Below are 21147 nucleotides of genomic sequence, written 5' to 3'. Positions count from 1 at the left end.
TAGGTTGATACCCTTCTGATGAGAAAGAATTATTCTTGTTTTCCCTAACCATAATCCCCAAATAAGTGAGGGAGTTGGGTTGATTGTTGATATGAGACAGGCAGAGGCTCCTGAGGCCCTCAGGTAACAAGAGGGCCATGCGTGTCACCACTTATTCCTCCTACCATGGCAATGTCTCCCAAGGAAACCTGGCTGCAGGTCTGCTTTCCTGGCAACAATATGTCTGGCTGTAAATTCCTGATTCCTAGCTGGCTGAGGTCTCTCTGCAGCAGGTGAGTACTAAATAGTTGATATTAATTAATAGATAAATTAAAAGTGTTGATGAGGTTTGCTGGAAGAAGCAGATCTGGAAAAATATTGGACCCAGCTTGTGTCAAGAATTCTGGATCGTCTGTTTCTTGAGGATGGTGTTTTCTCTTATTTCTTATAATGTTTTCTGACTTTCTTTCAGGGTCATTATCTTACCCCACTGTCACACTCCCAATTCTCTTCTGTATTTCTTGATTCTATGATTCAGTCCTTTGATATTGAAATCAACATCCCAAACAGGATTTTGAACCTCAGACAGATGACTAGTTATAGGGCATGCATACTGCCCTTAGCACAAAGAATCATTGTTTAATAAAACAGAAAAATTTCAACAATGTGGATGAAACAAAGTAGGGTTTGTGCGAGTCTAATTGATGAATGTTCTCTTTGATATGGTTTTCATACATCAAAATAGGGTTTAAGGGCTAGCTGAGTCAGGCAGTTATGATTGTTTTTATTTCTTCTTTTTGGTTCTAATCTTCTTTCTACAATGTTTATAAGGTGTTTTTCAACCATAGCCCCAAAGGCATACTGACATATTCTCTTAACTTGATGGACCTTGTGAAACTTACTCAAGCCCTTCACTTCAGCCTTTATATACTATAACTTGTGTTTCTTGAATAAATTGTTTTTTCCTACTAAAAATGAGATCTGCAATTTAATGGGCCTCAGTGATGGCCTAAGGTGAGTAAAGAGTTTACTCTTGAATAAGATCTAGTATATTTCTGGAAAGACAAAACATATCAGTTGAATGTGTTAGTAATAGGATCAATTGAACAGACAGTATTCCAGTGCTTTATTTGCAAGTCCATCTTTGAACAATATGGACTTGATAAAAGTCATTTCCTTCTTTTCATTCCATTTCTTCATTTTGGTTAAGATGTGTTATTTGTCAGATATAAAATATATATATTACAAAGGCATACCCACAATGACCCACCTCCATCCACACTCTACCCACCTTCAATTACCACTCAATCAATCCCATCTGGGGACTAATTCACTAAGCAGGTTAAGTCTCTCATAATCCAATCACTTTTCCTCTAAACCTTCTTCCATTATCTCACATGTGAGCTTTTGAGGGACCCTGCTATCTAAACTATAACAGTATCCATCAGTGTAGTATCATATAGAATAGTTTCACTGTCTTAAAAATCCTCTGTTCCCTTCCTGTTCATCCCTTCATCCCACCTAACCCTGGCAACTACTGATATTTTCTTCTGACTCCATTCTTTGTCTTTTTGGCACGCAACATAATTGAAATCATAAAGTAAGTAGCCTTTTCAGATTGGCTTTTTTTTTTTTTTTACTTAGTAATATGAATTAAAATTTTCTCTCTTTCTCTCTTTTCTGGCTTGATTGCTTCCTTTTTAGAGCTGAATTGTACACAGTGTCTGGATGTACTACAGTTTATTTATCTACTCACCTACTGAGGATGTTTTGGTTGCTTTCAAGTTTGGGTTATTATGATTAAAGCCACTATAAACATTCTTGTGCAGGTTTTTTGTGTGGACAAAATTTCAGTTCATTTGGGCAAATATCAGGGAGATTGCTATATTGTACGGCAAGAGTATGTTTAGTTTTGTAAGTAGCTGTCAAACTGCCTTTCATAGTGGCTCTACCATTTAGCTTTCCCATTAACAAAGTATAGGATATCCCCTTGCTCAATTTGGGCTGTTCTCATGGTGTCTTCTTGTTTTAATTTGTAGTTCACAAATGCCATATGAGATAGAACACTTTTCATATGCTGATTTGGCATCTGTCTACCTGCTTTAGTGAGATGTCTATTGAGATGCACAATTTATTCATTTGCTCATTTTAAATAATGTTGAGTTTTAAGAGTTCTTTACCATTTTGGATAACAGTTATCTCATTTTTTTTTTTTTTTGCAAACCTTTCTTCACATTTGTAGACTGTCTTTTCATTCTATTTAAATTATCTTTCATGGAGTAGAAGTTTTTAATTTTAGTGAAGTCTAGCTTATCTATTATTTACTTACTTACTTATGGAAGGAAAACAAGGAAATGACTTTTATCAAGTCCATGTTGTTCAAAGATGGACTTGCAAATAAAGCACTGGAATACTTACTGTCTGTTCATTTGATCCTATTACTAACACATTCAATTGGTATGTTTGTCTTTCCAGAAATATGCTAGATCTTTTAAGTCATAACCATACCAGACCATGTAGGTTTTCTCTATGTTGTCTTTTAGCAGTTTTATATTTTGTATTTTACATTTATGTCTCTGATATTTTAAGATTAATTTTTACAAAAAGTGAAAGATCTGCATCTAGATTCATCTTTATGTTCTTGACTATCTTGGCTGCATTGTGTTGCATTTATTCTTTGGTGGCATGACTATAATTATGTGGGTATGTTTATGGGCTCTCTATTTTGTTTTCTGGATCTATTTGTCAAATTCTTTCACTAATTTTATAGTGTCTTAGTCACTATAACTTTATAGTAAATCGGAGGTCAGGTAATATCAGTCTTGCAATTTTATTCTTCTCCTTTATTATATTGTATTGGTTATTCTGGGTCTTTTGCCTTTCCATATAAACTTTAAAATAAGTTCATCAATTTTCACAAAATGACTTGCTGGAATTTTGATTGGAATTGCATTGACTCTAGGAGTTGGGTTTGGATAAAATGACACCTTGACCACATTGACTCCCTATCACTAAATGTGGAATATCTTTACATCATTTAATTCTTCTATGATATCATTCATCAGAATTTTGTAATTTGTTTTGTATAGATCTTAAAAATATTTCATTAGATTTATACCTAAGTATTGTAATTTTTCAGGTGCTAATATAAATGTACTGTTTTTAGCATCAAATTCTACCTGCTGTTATATAGGAAAGTGATTGTCTTTTGTATATTAGCCTTAAGTCTTGCAACTTTGCCATAGAGTTTTATTACTTCCAATAGTTTGTCAATTCTTTCAGATAATATACATTTAAGATAATTCTATCTGTGCATAATGAGCTTTTACTTCTTCTTTCATAATCTATGTACTTTTTCTTTTCTTATTACATTTGCTGTACTTTCAGTATAAATCTTAATTGATCATGGTCTGCAATTCTTTTTATTCATCAGGGGTTTTGATTTGCTTTTTGTTGTATTTTTTTGGGTGTTAGCATGTATGTTCATAAAAGCTATTGGTCTATAGTTTTCTTTGCTTGTAATATCTTTGGTTTTAGAATTTCAGTATGTTGGGCTTAGAATGAGTTAGGAAGTATTCCTTTGGCTTCTTTATTCTGTAAGAGATTGTAGAGAATCATTAGAACTTCTTAAATATTTGGTAGAATTCATGAATGAAACTATTTGGGCCTGATGCTTTGTGTTTTGAAAAATTATTTTTTACATTTTTAATTTGTTTTAATTAGTTATACATGACAGTAGATTGCATTTATGCACTTTTATATATCATACATAGATAGGATATAATTTCTCATATTTCTGAGTGTACATGTTGTAGAATCACATTGGTCATGCAGTCACATATATACATAAAGTAATAATGTCTGTTTCATTCTACTATCTTTCCTATCCCCACATCCCCTCCCTTCCCCTCCATCACTTCTCTCCACCTAATCTAAGGTAATGCTATTCTTCTCTGGTGCCCCCTGACTTATTGTGAATTAGCACGCGCATATTAGAGAAAACATTCGGTCTTTGGTTTTTTGGGATTGGCTTATTTCACTTAGCATGATATTCTCCAACTCCATCCATTTACTGGCAAATGTCATAGTTCCATTCTTCTCTAAAGCTGAGTAATATTCCATTGAATGCATATATCACATTTTCTTTATCTATTCGTCTGTTGAAAGACACCTAGATTGGTTCCATAGTTTAGCTATTGTGAATTGAGCTGCTATAAACATTGATGTGGCTGCATTATTGTAGTATGCTGATTTTAGGTCCTTTGGGTATAAACCGAGGAGTGGGATGATTGAGTCAAATGGTGGTTTCATTCCAAGTTTTCTGAGGAATCTCCACTGCTTTCCATAGTGGTTGCACCAATTTGCAGTCCCACCATCAATGTATGAGTATACCTTTTCCCCTACATCCTCAACAACATTTATTGTTGCCCCTATTCTTAATGATTGAGATAAAATCTTAGAGTAGTTTTGACTTGAAAATTTTTAAATTATTGATTCAGTTTCTTTAACAGGTACAGGCTGATTTACATTGTTTATTCCTTCCTGTGTGAGTTTTAATAGGTGGTGTCTTTTGAGGAATTGGTTTATTTAACAAATGCTACAAGATTTGTGAGCATAAAGTTGTTCATAATGTTCATAATGTTCCTTTATTATCCTTTTAATATCCATGTTATTTTTGGTGATGTCACCTCTATAATGTCTTCTATAATTCATAAGTTGTTTCTCTTTCTCTGTCTTTCTTTAGTTATCCTGGTTAGACGCACTGATTTTATTGATCTTGTCAAAGAATCAGGGGCTCATAGTTTCAGAGGTCTCAGTCCATAGATGGCTGAATCCATTCCTTGGGCCTGAGGTGAGGTAGAATATTATGGCAGAAGGACATGGCAGAGGAAAGTGGTTACAGACAAGGCAACAGGAGAGAGAGGGGGCAGGGAGGGAAAGAGAGAAGGAGGGGAGAGAGAAAGAGAGAGTTCCCTCTCATCATGGACAAAATATATGCCCCAAAGGTACACCACCAACGACCCACCTCCTCCAGAAACACCCTACCAGCCTACAGTTACCACCTATTTAATCTCTATGAGGAGATTAGTACACTGATTAGGTTAAACCTTTTATAACCCAATCATTTCACCTTTAAACTTTCTTGTATTATCTCACACATGAGCTTCTGGGGAGCATGTTATATCTAAACCATAATAGTGAGGTCATGTTTTTTTTTGACCCACTCAGTTTTTAGTTTCCTAAAAACTATCTTTTATTGGTATATTTAGACCATCAACTTTAAAGGTGGTCATTGACATAGTTGGATTAACATCTCCTATATTTTTCATTGTTTTCTATCTTTTGTCCTTGTTTTTGTTCCTTTTTGGTTTTGAGCATTTTATATGATTTTTCTTCTCCTTTCTTAACATATCAATTACTCTTTAAAAAAACATTTTTATTAATGATGGCTGTAGAGTTTGCAACCTACATTTACAATTAATCAAGCCCACTTTTCAATAAGTTTATACTGCTTCACTGGGAATATAAATTCCTTTTAATAGCAAATATTCCTAATTCTTCCCTTCTATTCCTTGCATCATTGCTGTCCTTCATTTCATTTATTCCTAAACGTATATTAGTAAGTATATAATGACATAAGTTATTGCTATTATTACTTTGAATCTGTTAGCTTAAGAAAAATATATGTAAAATTTTATCATTATTTATTCATGCTTTGATGTTCTTCTATACTTTATGAAGATTTGAATTTCTGACATTTTTCTTTTCTCTGAAGGACTTCTTCTAACACTTCTTGCAAGATAGTTCTACTGGAAACAATTTCCCTGTGTCTGGGAAAAGCTTTATTTCTCTTTCTCATTTTTTTCATCTTTTCAGTACTGGGGGCAGAACCCAGGGCTCCACAGAGCAGGAAAGTGTTCTACCACTGAGCCACAACCCAGCCCTCTCTTTCACTTCAAAAAGTCAATTTTTTAGGAAAATAATTCTAGCTTGGCATTTTTAAATCCCAACACTTTACACATTATACTCTATTTTCCCTTGCTTGCATAATTTCTGAAAGAAGTCAGAGGTAATTCCATTCTGTGGGAAACCATCCATGAAATATATGAGGATCTTCTCTCTGCATGAAGCCAGGGAGAGTTAGGCCTGGCATCAAGAACTTTCCGTGGCTTTCCCATGGCAATGGATTACCGAATGCATGTGACCTTTCTCTCTGCTTTGCTTGGAAGGTTCCTCATTGTAGCTCCCGAGATGGGCATAACCCGTTAGAAACTGAAACAGCCCAGCTTTAACCTTTTTTGGAGAAGAACATTCTTTAGAATGTCTTTGATATTTCTCTACATAAACAAAGCAGTTGTGGGCTCCATTTTGCCAGAGTCTAGAAGATTAATCTGTCCGATCAGCTTGCCGGTCCTGCTCTGGCTTTTAAAATTCTGTGATTTCTTCGCTGTTTTATTTCTCTTAGCTTTTATTTCTCAGCCAGCCCATTCCACTAAGGGGAACTCCATTCCCACAATACACCCAGGACGTGGGTGGGATCATTCTTTTTCTCTTTTACAAGTAAAGTATATCTTCCTCCCTCTAGTTTCTTCAAGATTTTTCTTCTTCTTTGAGTTTCTGCAGTTTGAATACAATATACCTAGATATAGATTCTTGGCACTTATGCTACTTAGTATTCTCTGAGCTTTCTGACCTATGGTTTAGTTGATATTAGTGTGGAAAAATTATTCATTTTAAGTATTGCTTATATTTTTTCTCTGATTTTTCTCCCAAGTTTCCATTACATGTATACCATTTGTAGTAGTCTAACAGTACTTCGATATTTTGTCCATTTTTTTTTCAGAATTTTTTTCTTTTTGACTTCAGTTTTAGAAGTTTCTTTGCTTTATCCTCAAGCCCAGAAATTCTTTCAAGGAACTTGTTCCATTTACTAATAAGCCCATCAAAGGCATCCCCCACCCCATTTCTGTTATAATTTTTGATCTCCATCATCTCCATCTCAATTCAATTCTTAGAATGTCCATCTCTCTGCTTCTATTAGACATCTGTTATTGCATGTTGTCTATGTTTTCCATTAAAGCCTTTAGCATATTAATCATAATTTTAAAGACATTTCTAATCTGATAGTTCTAACATTCCTGTCATTTCTGACTGTGTTTCTGAAGATTATTCAAGCTCTTCAGTATAGCATGTAATTTTTTTATTGGAAAGCAATCATGATGTTCTTGGATATAGAAACTGGTATAAATAGGCCTTTAGTAATATAATGGTAAGATGTAGGGAAGGGGAAGAGCCATATAATCCTATGATTAGGTGCCAGTTTTTTTTATTGGACTGTGAACTTCAACAGCAACCCTCAGTCTTCCTATCCTATTCCAACCCTGCCGTTAGGTGAAATAGGAGTTTGGTAGGGGCTGAAGTTTGATATTTCCCTACTTCCAATTAGGTTAGTCTCTATAAAGCCCCAATGACTTAGGCTTTAGTAAAACCATCTTGAGGACTGGACTTGTTAAAAAGCACACAATACTCTGGCATATTTCAAAACGGTTCTTTCCCCCGTCCCTCTGCCAGAAGCATGAAGGGCTTTTTCTTCTGAATTCACTAACAGGACTTATTAAAGCTCATAGAAGTGATTCAAAAGGTTTGATGGATGACTGGGTCATCCTGGATTATTTTTTAGTTTTCTGGGTTTTCCACAGTGAGCTTTATATAATTTATCAATTATAGCTATGGCTCACCTGCTCTGTTACTGGTTCTAATGAAGATTTCTGCTCCAGTCTATTATAATTCTCTCTGTTTGCCTATCTGCCTCCAGTTTTGGATTTAGCAGTTTTTCCTGTAACTACACTTCTCTGATAGACCACCTCCCAATAGTACCATTTTGAGGAAAAGAGTTTAAACAACAATAGATATTTCTGGGACACTTACTTAAACCATACCAATCTACAACCACACCAACTTGAATCTCATAAACATTATAATAAGCAAAATAAATTGGATACAAAATAGTCCATGTTTTATAATTTCCTTTATAGTAAGTTCAAAAATAGGCAAAAATAATATTAGCTTTTAGAAGGCAGGAAACGTTCACATTTGGAGTATAGCAATTGGGATGCTTTTAGTCATTTATTTAAAAAGATATCTTCCTAAAACAAAATGACCAGGTTGGCTTATAGTGTTAAAGGAGGAGACAAATAAACAAGCAAATAAATAAATCACAATTATGCAATAAAGGAAAAAAGAGACTAGCAAATATTGAGTGTACATAGTGGAGAAAACACTGGAAAAAATAACCAATCTTTGTGCTGTTATCACAGTCAATGTGTGCAAAACCTTTGGTGATTCAAAACTGTTACTTGTCTTCAGGTTCTGAAGGCATGTACAAAAGAGGGTACTTCAGGTTCAGTGAAAGATGCTGTAGACTGGTCAGGAGATTGTCATAATTTTTCAGTAATGTTGTGCTCCTTACATTCTCTATAATTATTTTGCTGACTGTACCCACCCCGTTCTGCTGGCATCTGTTCCCCCCTTTTTGCTCCCCTGTCCCAAAGGAGATACTAAAACATCATCAAGTATTTGAGGACTGATTATGTGGATGGACGATACTAAGAACATCTGGGTAACTGGTACTTTGACTTTATTATGGGCAGGCAAAATTTAGATCTATTTATAAATTGATTTTTGGTAGCTGAAATCAAAATATGCATGATTTTTTTAAACTTCAAAAGCATTTTTAAATTTTTGGAGGCTATACTTGGGCATCAGGGAAATTTCTTGCATATATTTAATAATGATAAATCTGTCAATTTAAAAGATACTCATTTTATTGCTGTAGTAAATGAATATTGATAGATTGAACTCTAAATTAAATTCTACTTAAGCCCAATTTAGTCATTCATCCAAAAGTAGGTTGAATTATACCATCTGTCTGTGAAATATCCCTGGGCCCTAGGATAAGTAATAAATCAATAACTAAGCCTTCATCATCACTTTTTCCTAATTAATTTGTGACCAGAAAATTCATTTTTTATAAGTAGAAACAATTTTTAGAAGCACAAAATGTGTTTACAACATGCTGTTAATATGCAACAGACTTAAGCAACCCCTAAGTTATGTAATTCTGATTGATGAGGAAAAGATTTTACTCTAGTTACTCTTGTGTTTCCAAAGTTCTTAGCTTGGTCCGGACCCCTGAATGTTGCTGGCTGTCAGATTACATCATCTGTGTGAGAATCAATTGATCTTAACAAATTGAATTCTCCAGTCTGGTAAGGGGACAACAATTTGAAATCTCCTTTGAAAAGAGTGATTATAAATCAATTCTTGACTACTGAGGATCTAATTATCAAGGATCTAATTGTCTAGTTTTCTTTATCCAGGGCTCTGCACCTCCTCATCCCTACAGCTTGTTTTTCAGCCAATTCACTTTTCATTAATTGAACCAAAAAGGAGGTGGCAGGATGAGAGGAAAGGAACTTACTTGTTGTCAATTGAGCACATTGGTACAACTCTGAGCCTCCTAATATTTTTATAATACATTGCAGAGATGATATTCATCAACTGCTTCTGTAAGGTGCTATTTAGAAGAGTGAGAAAAAAATCATATTTAAATTGGAGTCTTAGTGAAAGCAAATTTAAGTAGTTCAGAAAATGTGATTATTTTCTAAGCTTCAAGTTCATGATTCAATTTATGAAGGTTAAGATGCTGGTATGTCAAGTGGTTAAGTTTTAAAATTCAGCCTGTAATCTTTCTGGTTTGTGTATAAAATAATTTCTTGGGTTATGTATTTGGGGGAAAAGTGTACTTCATCCAAAAAGAGGCATATCTTTGAGAATGGATGGTATTTATGTCTAAATACACACTAATTATTTTTTCTTTCCTTCAAACATAAAGTTATGGTCTTCACAAAAATAAGAGCTTACATAAGACTGGATTTTAATCAAAAGAATGCCAATTATTAATACATATTTAAAACAAATATGTCTATACATAAACAGTAAAAATTGCAATGCAACTTGATAAGGGAGGAACATAAAACACAGGAAATAAATTCATCACAAAGTCTCATTGTTTCCAATCTTTTCCATAGTGAAGGAAACTGAGGGATACTTCTTACTGAATTCCATCAAATTAACAGTTGAATGAATAACTCAAAATTTTGAATGTGTATAAATAGTCTTAATTTTTAAATTGATTCCTACACTCACTAAGTATTTATTGAGTACCTGGTATACACAAGGCACTCCTCTGCCACTGGAGAAGCTATAGAGATACAGGAAAGTTCCTGTCCATAGAACTTTCACTATGGCATGGAATGACTAAGGAATATCACTATTGGGAAAACCCAACACTGCAACAATAGAGAATAGAGCACAAAAATTGCCTTCCTGATTAACTGCCAAACTTCCAGCACTCCTGTGGGTGGCAGGTTGATTGCCTAGACAGGTATAAATCAAGCATTCTCTTGATACATCCTTTGCCTTTTTATTGATAAAAAATGCTTGAAGGCACACAAGTTGGTACTGGTTGGAACCCCTCAAACACCATCATGTTTTGTTGAAAAGGAAGGGCAGTCTTGAATGCAGTAGACTACCATTCCTAAGTAGTTTTTTTTTTTTTTTTTTTTTAAAGAAAGAACTCATAATGGATAAAGCATTGTGTAGACACTGTAGGGAATGCAATAAAAGTAGAAGGCAGAGAGATACCTTTCCTTCTAGTCAAGTGTAATTTGGCAGAGAAGATGATATAACCCCAAGAAATAATAACCAAGCTAACATAGAGTTTCTTTAGAGTTCATGGCAAATTTTCATATATATACTTTACACAGATTTCATTCTGAAAACAATCCTAAAGGTTGAATAGGGAAATGACATTATTATGACCAATTTATAGAAGAAACTGACCTTAGCAAAAATAAATGACTTTTCAAAAATCACAGTGCCAGGGATGGAATAAGACTTAATTTATTTTTTTCCTGCTTAATGATCAATTATATTTTTTTACCATATCTTGCTCTTTCCCATAAAAATGTCAATGATATTGTATATAGACCCTTACTTATTAACATATTCATATATTTATAGAACATCTTTTATCAGCCACTGTAAAAAATGATAGGAATAAAAAAAAAATGAGTCATTGTTTGCTCTCAGGAATCTACACTTATTGGAATAGCATTTCATGTCTTATAAAACTCTCACAAAATGATATGATCATTACTTCATCATATGCAATGAGTCCTTACATTTTGGTGATAAGGAAACAGGAATTTGATAACTCACCTTAGATCAGAAAGTTAGTAGGGGCTCAGGAAGTTTCAGACACTACTTAAGCATAAAATGAGTACAAAAGTATAGGGACTCCAGCTCTAAACTTTGTTATACATGCAAGTCTCTATCACTAAGCAAGTTTCAGCATGCACTAGCATACATTTTTAAAAAGTTTTCATAGTATACAGATGCTACTATGCTACTGTTAAATACATTATAAAACCAAAATTAACATGTAAAAAAGATGAAATGAAAAGCAAATACAAACAGAAGCTTTACTACTTACTTCCTGTATTCCAATGGGTTATTTTGCATACACTTGAAGTTACCCTTACATTTCTTTGGAGATCACTATTGTAATAGACAATGACTTTTTTTTTTTTTTTTGGTATGGGGTGTGTGTGTGTGGTGTGTGTGTGTGTGTGTGTGTGTGTGTGTGTCTGTGTGTGTGTTTGAATCCAGGGGCACTTAATCACTGCAGCACTTCCCTAGCCTCTTTGTTTTATACTTTATTTAGAGACGGGGTCTCACTGAGTTGCTTAGGCTGGCTTTGAACTTGTGATCCTCTTGCCTGTTTACAGAGCTGTTGGGATTACAAGTATGGGCCACCATGCCCCGCATAGACAATGAATTCTAAATAAGTACTGAAAGAGGAACAGTCAATATAGGTAGGTGGTCCAATGGAGGTGGTGCAAATGTTTCATGCTCACTTATAACAGTGTGTTTCTAAGTTATACTTTTCAGGTTTTGACAATCTGAAAATCAAAAAGTTTGGATGCCAATAATCATACACAGGAAAATTGTGAATAAATGAATGTCTACTGTAGAAGCACAATAAAGAGAAATACTTAAATTTTATTTCATTCATGTGACAATCACCCAAATCCTTTAAAAAAAAAAAAAACTCAAAAGGCGGAGTCATTGAAACTTACAAGATATTTTATCTAAGTCTCCATTAGCTATTAATATTATTTGTGCTGTCACAATAGCAGTACCATGTTATGAAAACCATTTCTATTCATGAAGAAAAGATCACTTTTCCCTCCACAACAAACACTTTAACTGAGATCCATTTCAATTACTTATTTATAATGTGTTCAAACTCTTCCTCAAGAAAAAATTCCACTTCAAACACAGTAATATTGAAATTTAATTTTTTAGATGTCAACTCAGTGAATAGTTTTTAACAGGAAAAAAAGGAGCAAATTTTAATTCATTATTTCTTTGAAGGATCTAAGACATATAATTTAGAAATATAAAACCCTTTTTTAAAATCCCAAACCTAACACCCATATACCCTTCCCCCTTACATATTCACATACCCCCGTTCTTCTAAAATTAAGTAACTGAATAATAAATGAAAGTTTCCATTTGTGCCATTGAAATACCCAATTTCAAGAGGCAAAATTTACAGTATATTTTTTGGGCATGGCAGCTCTTGGAATTTTGTAACATTTGGTTGGCCTTGGCCCTTATTAAGTCAGGACAAATTATTGTGGAAATGAAAATATGGTTTTTTAAGGAATAATGATGTCTCCGTGTTAGAATAAGATTCTTTGAAAAACTAATTGAACATAGTTAAGTCTTGAAAAGGGTTTTTCAAAATTCAACAACAAAGACCATTCAAAATTGAGTACTGTGCAATTTTTGGGAATATTTCATCATGAATAGAGAGCTCAATTATAATTTATTTATTTAACACTTCTATTCAAGAAGAATTGTGTCTTCCTTCTGGCTTATGTCGAAGTTCTATGAAAATTTACTCTGCTTTCACATTCACTTATAATTAATTATTTATTTGTTCTTATTATACACGATGGCTGAATGCAATTCATTTCCTATTACACATATAGAGCACAATTTTTCAAGCCACTGATTGTACACAAAGGAGAGTCACACCATTCCTGTCTTCATACATGTACTTAGGGTAATGATGTCTAACTTATTCCACCATCATTCCTACCACCTTGCCCCCTCCCGCACCCTCCCTCCCTTTTGCCCTATTTAAAGTTCCTCCATTCCTCCCATGCTCCCTCCCCCCATCACCATTATGAGTCTGTATCCTCATATAAAAAAAAAACAAAAACAAAAACATTCAGCCTTTGGTTTTTTGGGATTGGCTTATTTCACTTAGCATTATATTCTCCAACTCCATCCATTTACCTGCAAATGCCGTGATTTTATTCTCTTTTAATGCTGAGGTATATTCCATTGTGCATATGTACACCAAAGTTTTTCTATCCATTCATCTATCCATCTGGGTTGGTTCCACAATTTAGCTATTGTGAACTATGCTGCTATAAACATTGATATGGTTGTGTCCCTGTAGTATGCTGTTTGTAAGTCCCTTGGGAATAAACCAAGGAGTGGGATAGCTGTGGTTCCAGTCCAAGTTTTCCAAGGAATCTCATACTGCTTTCCAGATTGGCTGCACCAGTTTGTAGTCTCACCAGCAATGTATGAGTGTGCCTTTTCCTCCATATCCTGGCCAACACTTATTGTTGTTTGTATTCTTGATAGCTCCATTCTGACTGGAGTGAGATGAAATCTTAGAGTAATTTTGGTTTGCATTTCTCTAATTGCTAGAGATGTTGCACATTTTAAAAATATGTCAGAAAATTTTTGAGATGATTTTTTTAAGTGCAGTGTCAGAGACTGAACCCAGAGCTAGCACATTAGCTATGATTTTTAAAATAAATATTAGAAAATAACACAACATGTTGAAGTCAGGTAATAAAATAAATATATAGAAATATTTTGAGGAAATAATAATTTGCACTATGGGATGATGATGTAAGAGACATTATTCCAAGATAAAAAGCCATCTCAGCTTGTAAGGCATATATACTTTTCAATGCCTTCCTCACTTACTGCATCCCTTTTAATATAGGAAAGTTTGCATTAGGAAATGTTACTGTTCATTGGATAAAAGTTTTGTTTTTTTTTTTTTTTTTGTAACACTTTGCCAAAAAAAGGCATTAAAAAGCTAGAAATGTATGGAAAACAGACTTGAAATACTGGAAACCTCAGAGGTGAGTACCTGTTAGACAGACTTGGGATCAGAGTCCACCTTCCTTTGGAAAGTCACTAATTTCAGGTTCCACATCTGTAAAAAAGGCACAAAACAACCTTTGTCTCAGAAAATAGTTGTGAGACCTGAAAGAATTATTCATGTAAATACATAATACTGTGCATAACATATAATGTATATGATTAGCTACAATTATTCAACAAGAATGTATCACCATAGAGTAAAAATGGACGTATCCTCTGATTAGTGCTAAATTTGTTTTATGACTGTCCTCTGTTCACCCTAATCAACTGCAAGTTGTTAAAACTAGACTGGGACTTCTACCTGTGTATATAATTGAACATGGTGATTACAAACACATGTGTTTATCAGCATGCAAACTTCCAAGCTCTTGTCTCGGATTCTAATTTAACAACTGCACCAGTAAACACCTCACAGATGATCCTGATGTGTGGTTAAGAACTACTAATCTAGCTTATGTGCCAATAAGAAACTGGGCCTGTTATTTATTTCTAAAATCTCTAGTTTATCAGGGCAAGCTACATTTTTGCCTTAGTTGTTACTGTTCCTATGTGAACTTTCTTTGCTTCCATGGAATCAGAAGCTGGAATATACCAAGTGACAGCAAAAGTCAAAGCAAGAAGCTCTGAAACTTCATCTGTTGATGGTTTCTTCCACTGTTTTCTGGCTTGACAGATAATTTATGCTCTTCAGAGGATTTGTAACTGGAGAAAATGCTTCTACAAGACAGGACTCTTAATCTAGGGTTAGTCCCAAGAAATGAAGCAGTAATTCATAGTTCAAATGTAGCATACATGATTTCAAATGAATGAGGTATCAAAAAAATAATTTGTTGAAGTGGGAGTCCACTTCCATATTAAAGGAATTAGGCAAAATACATTATTTTTCTCCTATTGTTACCACCAATGTGTTGTTTATTAAAAACTGATAAATGGGTAGTCATTTTGTTGACACAAGTTTGTGCATCTCCAATAGAGAGTGGGGTCCTTAGACTTCCTTTCCAACACAGAGTAGGCTTAATGTTTAGAAATTCCTGATCGGCTCAGTATACAACTCTTGGTGGAGAAAACAAAACAAAAGAAAATACCATATTATTTGGTAGAGATTTTTCTGTTTTAAAATAAATAGCCTCAACAAACTGAATGTAAAATAAATGAGGGTATAATTTTTTTTTAATTCAGTGTTTACTTAAAGTTGGTTCTACCACAAAAATCACTTAAGAGACTTATTAAAAATGCAGATATCTGGAACTCCCCCAGATCTCTTGAATAAAAATTTCTGTCAGTAAGGTACCAAAAATATACTTTTCAAGATTGTTATATAATATGTAAATTATTATATAAATATGTAAAAATATTACATAAAAATTCATACCCAAGTAGTTCTTATGGAGTGTTAAACTTTAAGACAATAAACTAAGTCAAATTTTTCTTTCAGTCCTAAAGGCAAATATTCCTTGTTTCCCTTTTCAGCTATTCAAGAAAAAACAATGGAGACAGTTCAGACAGTTAATTATTAACTTTTCAAGAAATATTGAGAAAATGAAAGAATAATATTATTGTCATATGGTGTTATTTAGTCTGAATTACCTATCTAAACACCTCAATTCTGTGTATTATCTTTCTTATGTACAAAAATGAGGTAAAAGTCAGAGATTAATAGGCTGTATTATTTACATGAGCCATATAAGTAGAAGAATGTGAATTGGAATTCACAGGCTGACAGAATGTTGGGGCTGGCCTGTGGAAGATCAATCATTTATTTTCCTTGACTCTGATTTCAACGAGTTAAAAGAGCAAACTATTAAGCTATTCATTAGCATTTGTGAGCAATACCTAAATTCATCTCTAGAAATGGTATTAAGGCAGTAAGTGTGGTTGAGAAAGGGAATGATTTTACTTGAATACTAGAAAAATTAAAATTAAGTAGAATACTAGAAAAGTTAACTAGAGCTGCCAGGTGTGATGGCGCACACCTGAAATCTCAGTGACTTGGGAGACTGAGGCAGGAGGTTTACAAGTTTAAAGCCAACCGCAGCAATTTAGTGAGGCCCTAAGCCACGAAGTGAGACTCCGCCTCAAAATAAAAAAAATAAATTGGGATATAGCTTAGTGTTTAAGCGCTCCTGGATTTTATCTTCAGTATAAAAAAAAATTAAATAGATCTAACATTCTCTAATAATAATAGAAAAACTCTGTAAGATAAATCTAGTGCCACTGACAAGTCAAACAAACAAAAATATCAAATTTTTGGTCTGTCAGATACAAAGATAAGAGCCACTTCCATTTCATGTGACTTTTATATACATTAAAATTAAAGACAACTGGACCTTCTGAGTGATTATAGCAGGATTTCAGGATAAAAGGGTAGTACCAAAAAATGTGAACTGCTTTCTGTATACCAGGAATGAACAAGTGGGATTTGAAATTAAAAACACAATAACAATTGTTATGGTTTAATAGCTTTACTTCTGTCCCCTGATGGCCCATATGTTAATGGCTTGGTATTACTGAGAAGTGCCAAGGACTTTAAAGAAGTGGGGTCTTGTGGGAGGTCCTTAGGTCACAGGGTGTGCCCTGGAAAGGAATCATGGGACCTCATTCTCTTTCTCTTTCTTCCTGGTTTGAGATGTAATGGTTTGCTCTATAGATTGTCCAGAGAAGACCTGTAGCCATCTGCCTATCTCACCAAAGGCAAAACAAAGTCCCCCCTCCCAACCCTGGACTTTGACCCTTCAAAACTCTGAGCTTAAGGCATAGTTTCTTTTTATAGGTGAGCTGTTTTAGGTATTTTGTAGTAATGCAAAGATAATATAATTATTTACCTTAAAACCACTCAAAATGAAATATTTAGGTATAAATTTAACAAAATATGCACAAGATCTATATGAGAAAAACTATAGAACTGAGGAAAAATCTTTGAAAACAACTAAATAGAGATATTCCATGTTCATGGAGAGAAAGACTTACTATTGTCAAGGTGTCAATTTCTCCCAATGTGAGCTAGAGATCCAAGTAATCTAAATAAAAATCTCAAAAAGTTATTTTGTGAATCTTGACACACTGTATGAAGAAGCCTAAGACTCAGAATAGTCAAGAAGTATAAGAACAAAATTAGAAGACTGACACTTCCCAATTTCAAGACATACTATAAGTTTCCAGTAATCAAGTCATTAGGCTATTTGTGCAAGTATTTATAAATAGATAAATGGAATAATATAAAGAACTCAGAAATAGACCCACATAAGTATAGATCTTTAACAAAGCAACAAAGGTAATAAAATGAAGATTGTCTTTTCAACAAATTGTACTGAATAACTGCACATCCACAAACAAAAATCAATCTTGACCTAGACTTTACACTTTTCACAAAAATAATTTAAAAAATGGGCCACAGGCCTAAAGGCAAAATACAAAACTACAAAACCCCTAGAAGATAACATAAAGCGATAGGAAAGGACAAATAGGTAAGAATTGGGAATGGAGGTATGAACTGGCAAACCACAGAGGATTTTTATAGCAATGAAACTACTCTGTATGATACTCTAATGGTCAATATATGTCATTTCAAATTTGTCCAAACCCATAGAATGAATGTGTACCACTAATATTGAACCCTAAGGTAAATCATAGATGGTGAGCAATAATAAAGAGTCAATGTAGTTTCATCAGTTGTAATAAATATACACCTTTGTTGGGGATTATGCTAATGGGTAGATTATCCATCTGTGGGGACAGGGCATATGTGGGAAGTCTCTGTACCTTCCTTGCAATTTTCCGGTGAACAATAATGACTATTTAAAAAAAGTCAAGACATGCCAAAGTGTGTTTATAAATTTATGGTATACACTTAATGAAGTCACCTTTTGAATACTCACAACATGATGTAATATACTTTGTTATTCACAAGATGAAGGGCTTATCTGAAAAGTCAACACACCCTCGTGGTCTAGTAATGGTATGTAAGTAAAGTTGAATTAACAGCATTCTGTTTTCAATCACATCAATATATTCAAACCATGTATAACTGTATTTGAAAATTAAAGTCAAATTGTAAATTTAGAGTTCTTCCCAAGGGTGATGCTGCATTAGTTATCTATTCCTGCTGTAACAAATTACCACAAACTCAATGGCTTAAAGCAACACAAACATAATACAGTGCTGAATATCAGAAGTCTGAAAATGGGTTGGCAAGGCTGCAACCATCTGGAAAGTCTAGGAGAAAAATTTGTTTCTTTACATTTTCCAGCTTCTAGAGGTTGCTGGCTTTCTTTGCTCATGGCTCTGTATCACCTAGACCCCTTCTTTAAGTCTGATGTCCTTTATATAAGACCTCTTGTGATTATGTAGGGCCCACCTGGATAATCTAGAGTGTGTTCATCTTCTCAATATCCTTTATCTTCATCAAATCTGTAATGTCCCTGTAGCAATTTAAGGTAATATATTCATAGGTTTTGGAGACTAGGATATGTGCTTCTCAAGGTAGCTATTATTCTGCCTACGATAGATGTCTAGAACAAAAACTATTCCAAGAACTATAATATTTTCATTTCTCAGGGTTCTTTCTGAATCTTATATTATGTGTTGATGGGTGATTAATAATTAAGAATTAGCAAATAATTACTCTTCAATTATTACTAATTTATTCAATCAGCAATTCATTCAGTAATTGTTAAGTTTTTGTTGCATTTCAGGATCTGAGCACACAACCTAACTCAAAAAAGCAAAGCAAGGTCCTGCTCTTGTGGTATACCTTTCCAGGACCTAACTCAATAATGTTCTGGCATTCCAAACACTCCACTATATTTTCATGGTAAACACCATCAAGGACGGTACTAAATAAGGGAAAGACATGCTTCAGGACTGGGATTCCTCAACTCTGGAAGCACTTCTGTATAAGATTTGAAGGCCGCTCTGCCATTAGCTGCGCATCTTACAGAATCCCTTAAACATTCTGTTTCTCCTTTTGGAAAAGAAAAACAGCAATCCCAGGCTTCTTCTCCTGGAAGTTAAATGAGATATGTGGTCAAGTGATCAGCAATTAGCATTGGTGCTTTGACTCTTTAGTTCCAGAAAAGTGCTTGCTCCTTAAGGTCACCTGAGGATCTTTAAAAACATTCCAAAACCCATGCCACAAGGGAGACCAATTAAATCCCAGTAGTTGAGGGTGAAACACAGGCTGCAGGATGCTCTTCACAGGTGTTCAGGTTTAACATTTGCCAGTCGCAACATTTTATATATACATAATATTTGGTAGCAGGGATTGAACCCAGGGGTGCTTAACCACTGAATCACAATTCCCAGGCAATTTTAGGGCCTAGGTAAATTGCTGTGGCTGGCCTTGAACTTGAGTTTCTCCTGCCTCAGCCTCCGGAATGGCTGGGATTACAAGCCTGCTTCAGGGCGCTTGCCTTGCCTTCCACATAACTCAAGAGTTCTGACTGACCTCTGTTGCGTGTGCAACGTTAAGTGGCCCTTAAGTATGTAAGGACAAACGCCTGCCCCGGGAGAACCTAAAAGCCGGGAAGCCAGCCCTCCCGGAGGCGCTGGGCCGAGTGCAGAGGCCAGAGAAAACAGGCTCAGCTGCAGCCGCGGCTCATCCCCTTAGGCCAGCCGTAGCGGGGTCCGGAGGCTCGGAGAGCACTTTTATTTGTCCGCAGCCCACGCCGCGATCCCGGCTGAGAACAGGAGCATCCACAGGCCGCTGAGGGTCGGGTCTCGCGGCGCCACCCGACGCCGTCATGGAGCAGGGACAGCGCAGCGGCTCCAGGCCCGCAGAGCCGGGGCCTTGCCTGAGCAGCCCGTGCGGCGCGGACCAGGCGGCCTCGGTCTCCTTGCTGAGTGGTGCTGGGGCTGAGCCCGGAAGCCGCACGCTCGCTGTGGCCGCCGTGTTGCCGGCGGGGGGGTGCGGAGAGAGAATGGGCGTCCCCACCCCGAAGCAGTTCTGCCCAGTCCTGGAGAGGCCGCTCATCAGCTACACCCTGCAGGCCATGGAGAGGTAAAGCGGCGCCGGGCGTGCCTCCGCGGAGTCCCGGGCCGGCCTCCCGTGTCCTATCCTGCCCTGCCCCGCCGCTCCACTGCGCCGGTGCTTTCCCCTCTAGGGACTAAAGGGCTGGATCGCTGGGCTCAGTCTCTGAAGCTGGAGCTCTGTTCCCACCAGCGCCTCGGGGACGGGCAGCTCTAGCCTTTTAGCAGATGGACACGGAAGCTAAAGCTGCCCTCAGAGGCGCTTACGTGTTCAGTTAACGTGGCGGGGGGTGAAGTCCAGCACGTGAAGCTGGATTCACTGACGCATGGGCTGGGGCTCAGGGACACTGGGTCCTACCTGTGGCCCCTGTGGGGCCCAAAGAGAAGCAGTTCTGGGAGACGTTTCGCGTTCACCGTCTCTGCGCATGCGTGCACTGAGGTTGAGTCGAAGCACAGTTTTCTGCGCGTTTTTTCCTTCACTCACAAACGTTTACAGAACGCCTTCTGTGTAAGATAGAAGACGTTGTGCTGAGGGTGGAGAGTTTTAGTAGTGGAAATGGGATTAAAAGTAGAATTGAAGTCAATAGTCGCTTTATCCTTTTAGAAAAGGGACTGAAGGGAACTAGTTCAGGAAATGGAGGAGAGAGAGGGGAATGGTGGAAGGCTGTCCTAAGGCAGTAATAGCGAGGAGGTGAAAAAGGGGTACCATATTTTTGCTTTTAGCGCCAAGTAATGTGATAGATGGGGAGAGGCTGCAGGAGTGTTAAGTAGCAGGATTACAAAGAACCATGTAGTTTTGCAAGGCATTCAAACATCTTTTTGAAGCCAGTGGGGTAGTTAAGTTAAACCTTGGATTGAAGTGAACCATTTGTATTTCAA

At 35.9% G+C, this 21147-nt stretch overlaps 1 protein-coding gene across 4 annotated transcripts in view; it reads left to right on the top strand.

Moving 5' to 3' along the window:
• Positions 1 to 19877: 19877 nt before the first annotated feature.
• Crppa (CDP-L-ribitol pyrophosphorylase A) overlaps positions 19878 to 21147 on the top strand; it is a 302194-nt gene continuing 300924 nt past the window's right edge. For all 4 annotated transcript variants that reach the window (XM_076863146.2, XM_076863121.2, XM_076863136.2 and 1 more), the window contains exon 1: positions 19878 to 20299. In XM_076863146.2, the coding sequence (XP_076719261.2) occupies positions 20043 to 20299 (257 nt within the window). In that variant the 5' untranslated portion in view covers positions 19878 to 20042. The remainder of the gene's footprint in view (positions 20300 to 21147) is intronic.

This window comes from Callospermophilus lateralis, chromosome 1 (genome assembly GCF_048772815.1).
Source record: "Callospermophilus lateralis isolate mCalLat2 chromosome 1, mCalLat2.hap1, whole genome shotgun sequence".
NCBI lineage: Eukaryota > Metazoa > Chordata > Mammalia > Rodentia > Sciuridae > Callospermophilus > Callospermophilus lateralis.
The sequence above is the reverse complement of the archived record's forward strand: the minus strand, read 5'-3'. Positions and strand labels throughout refer to the sequence as shown.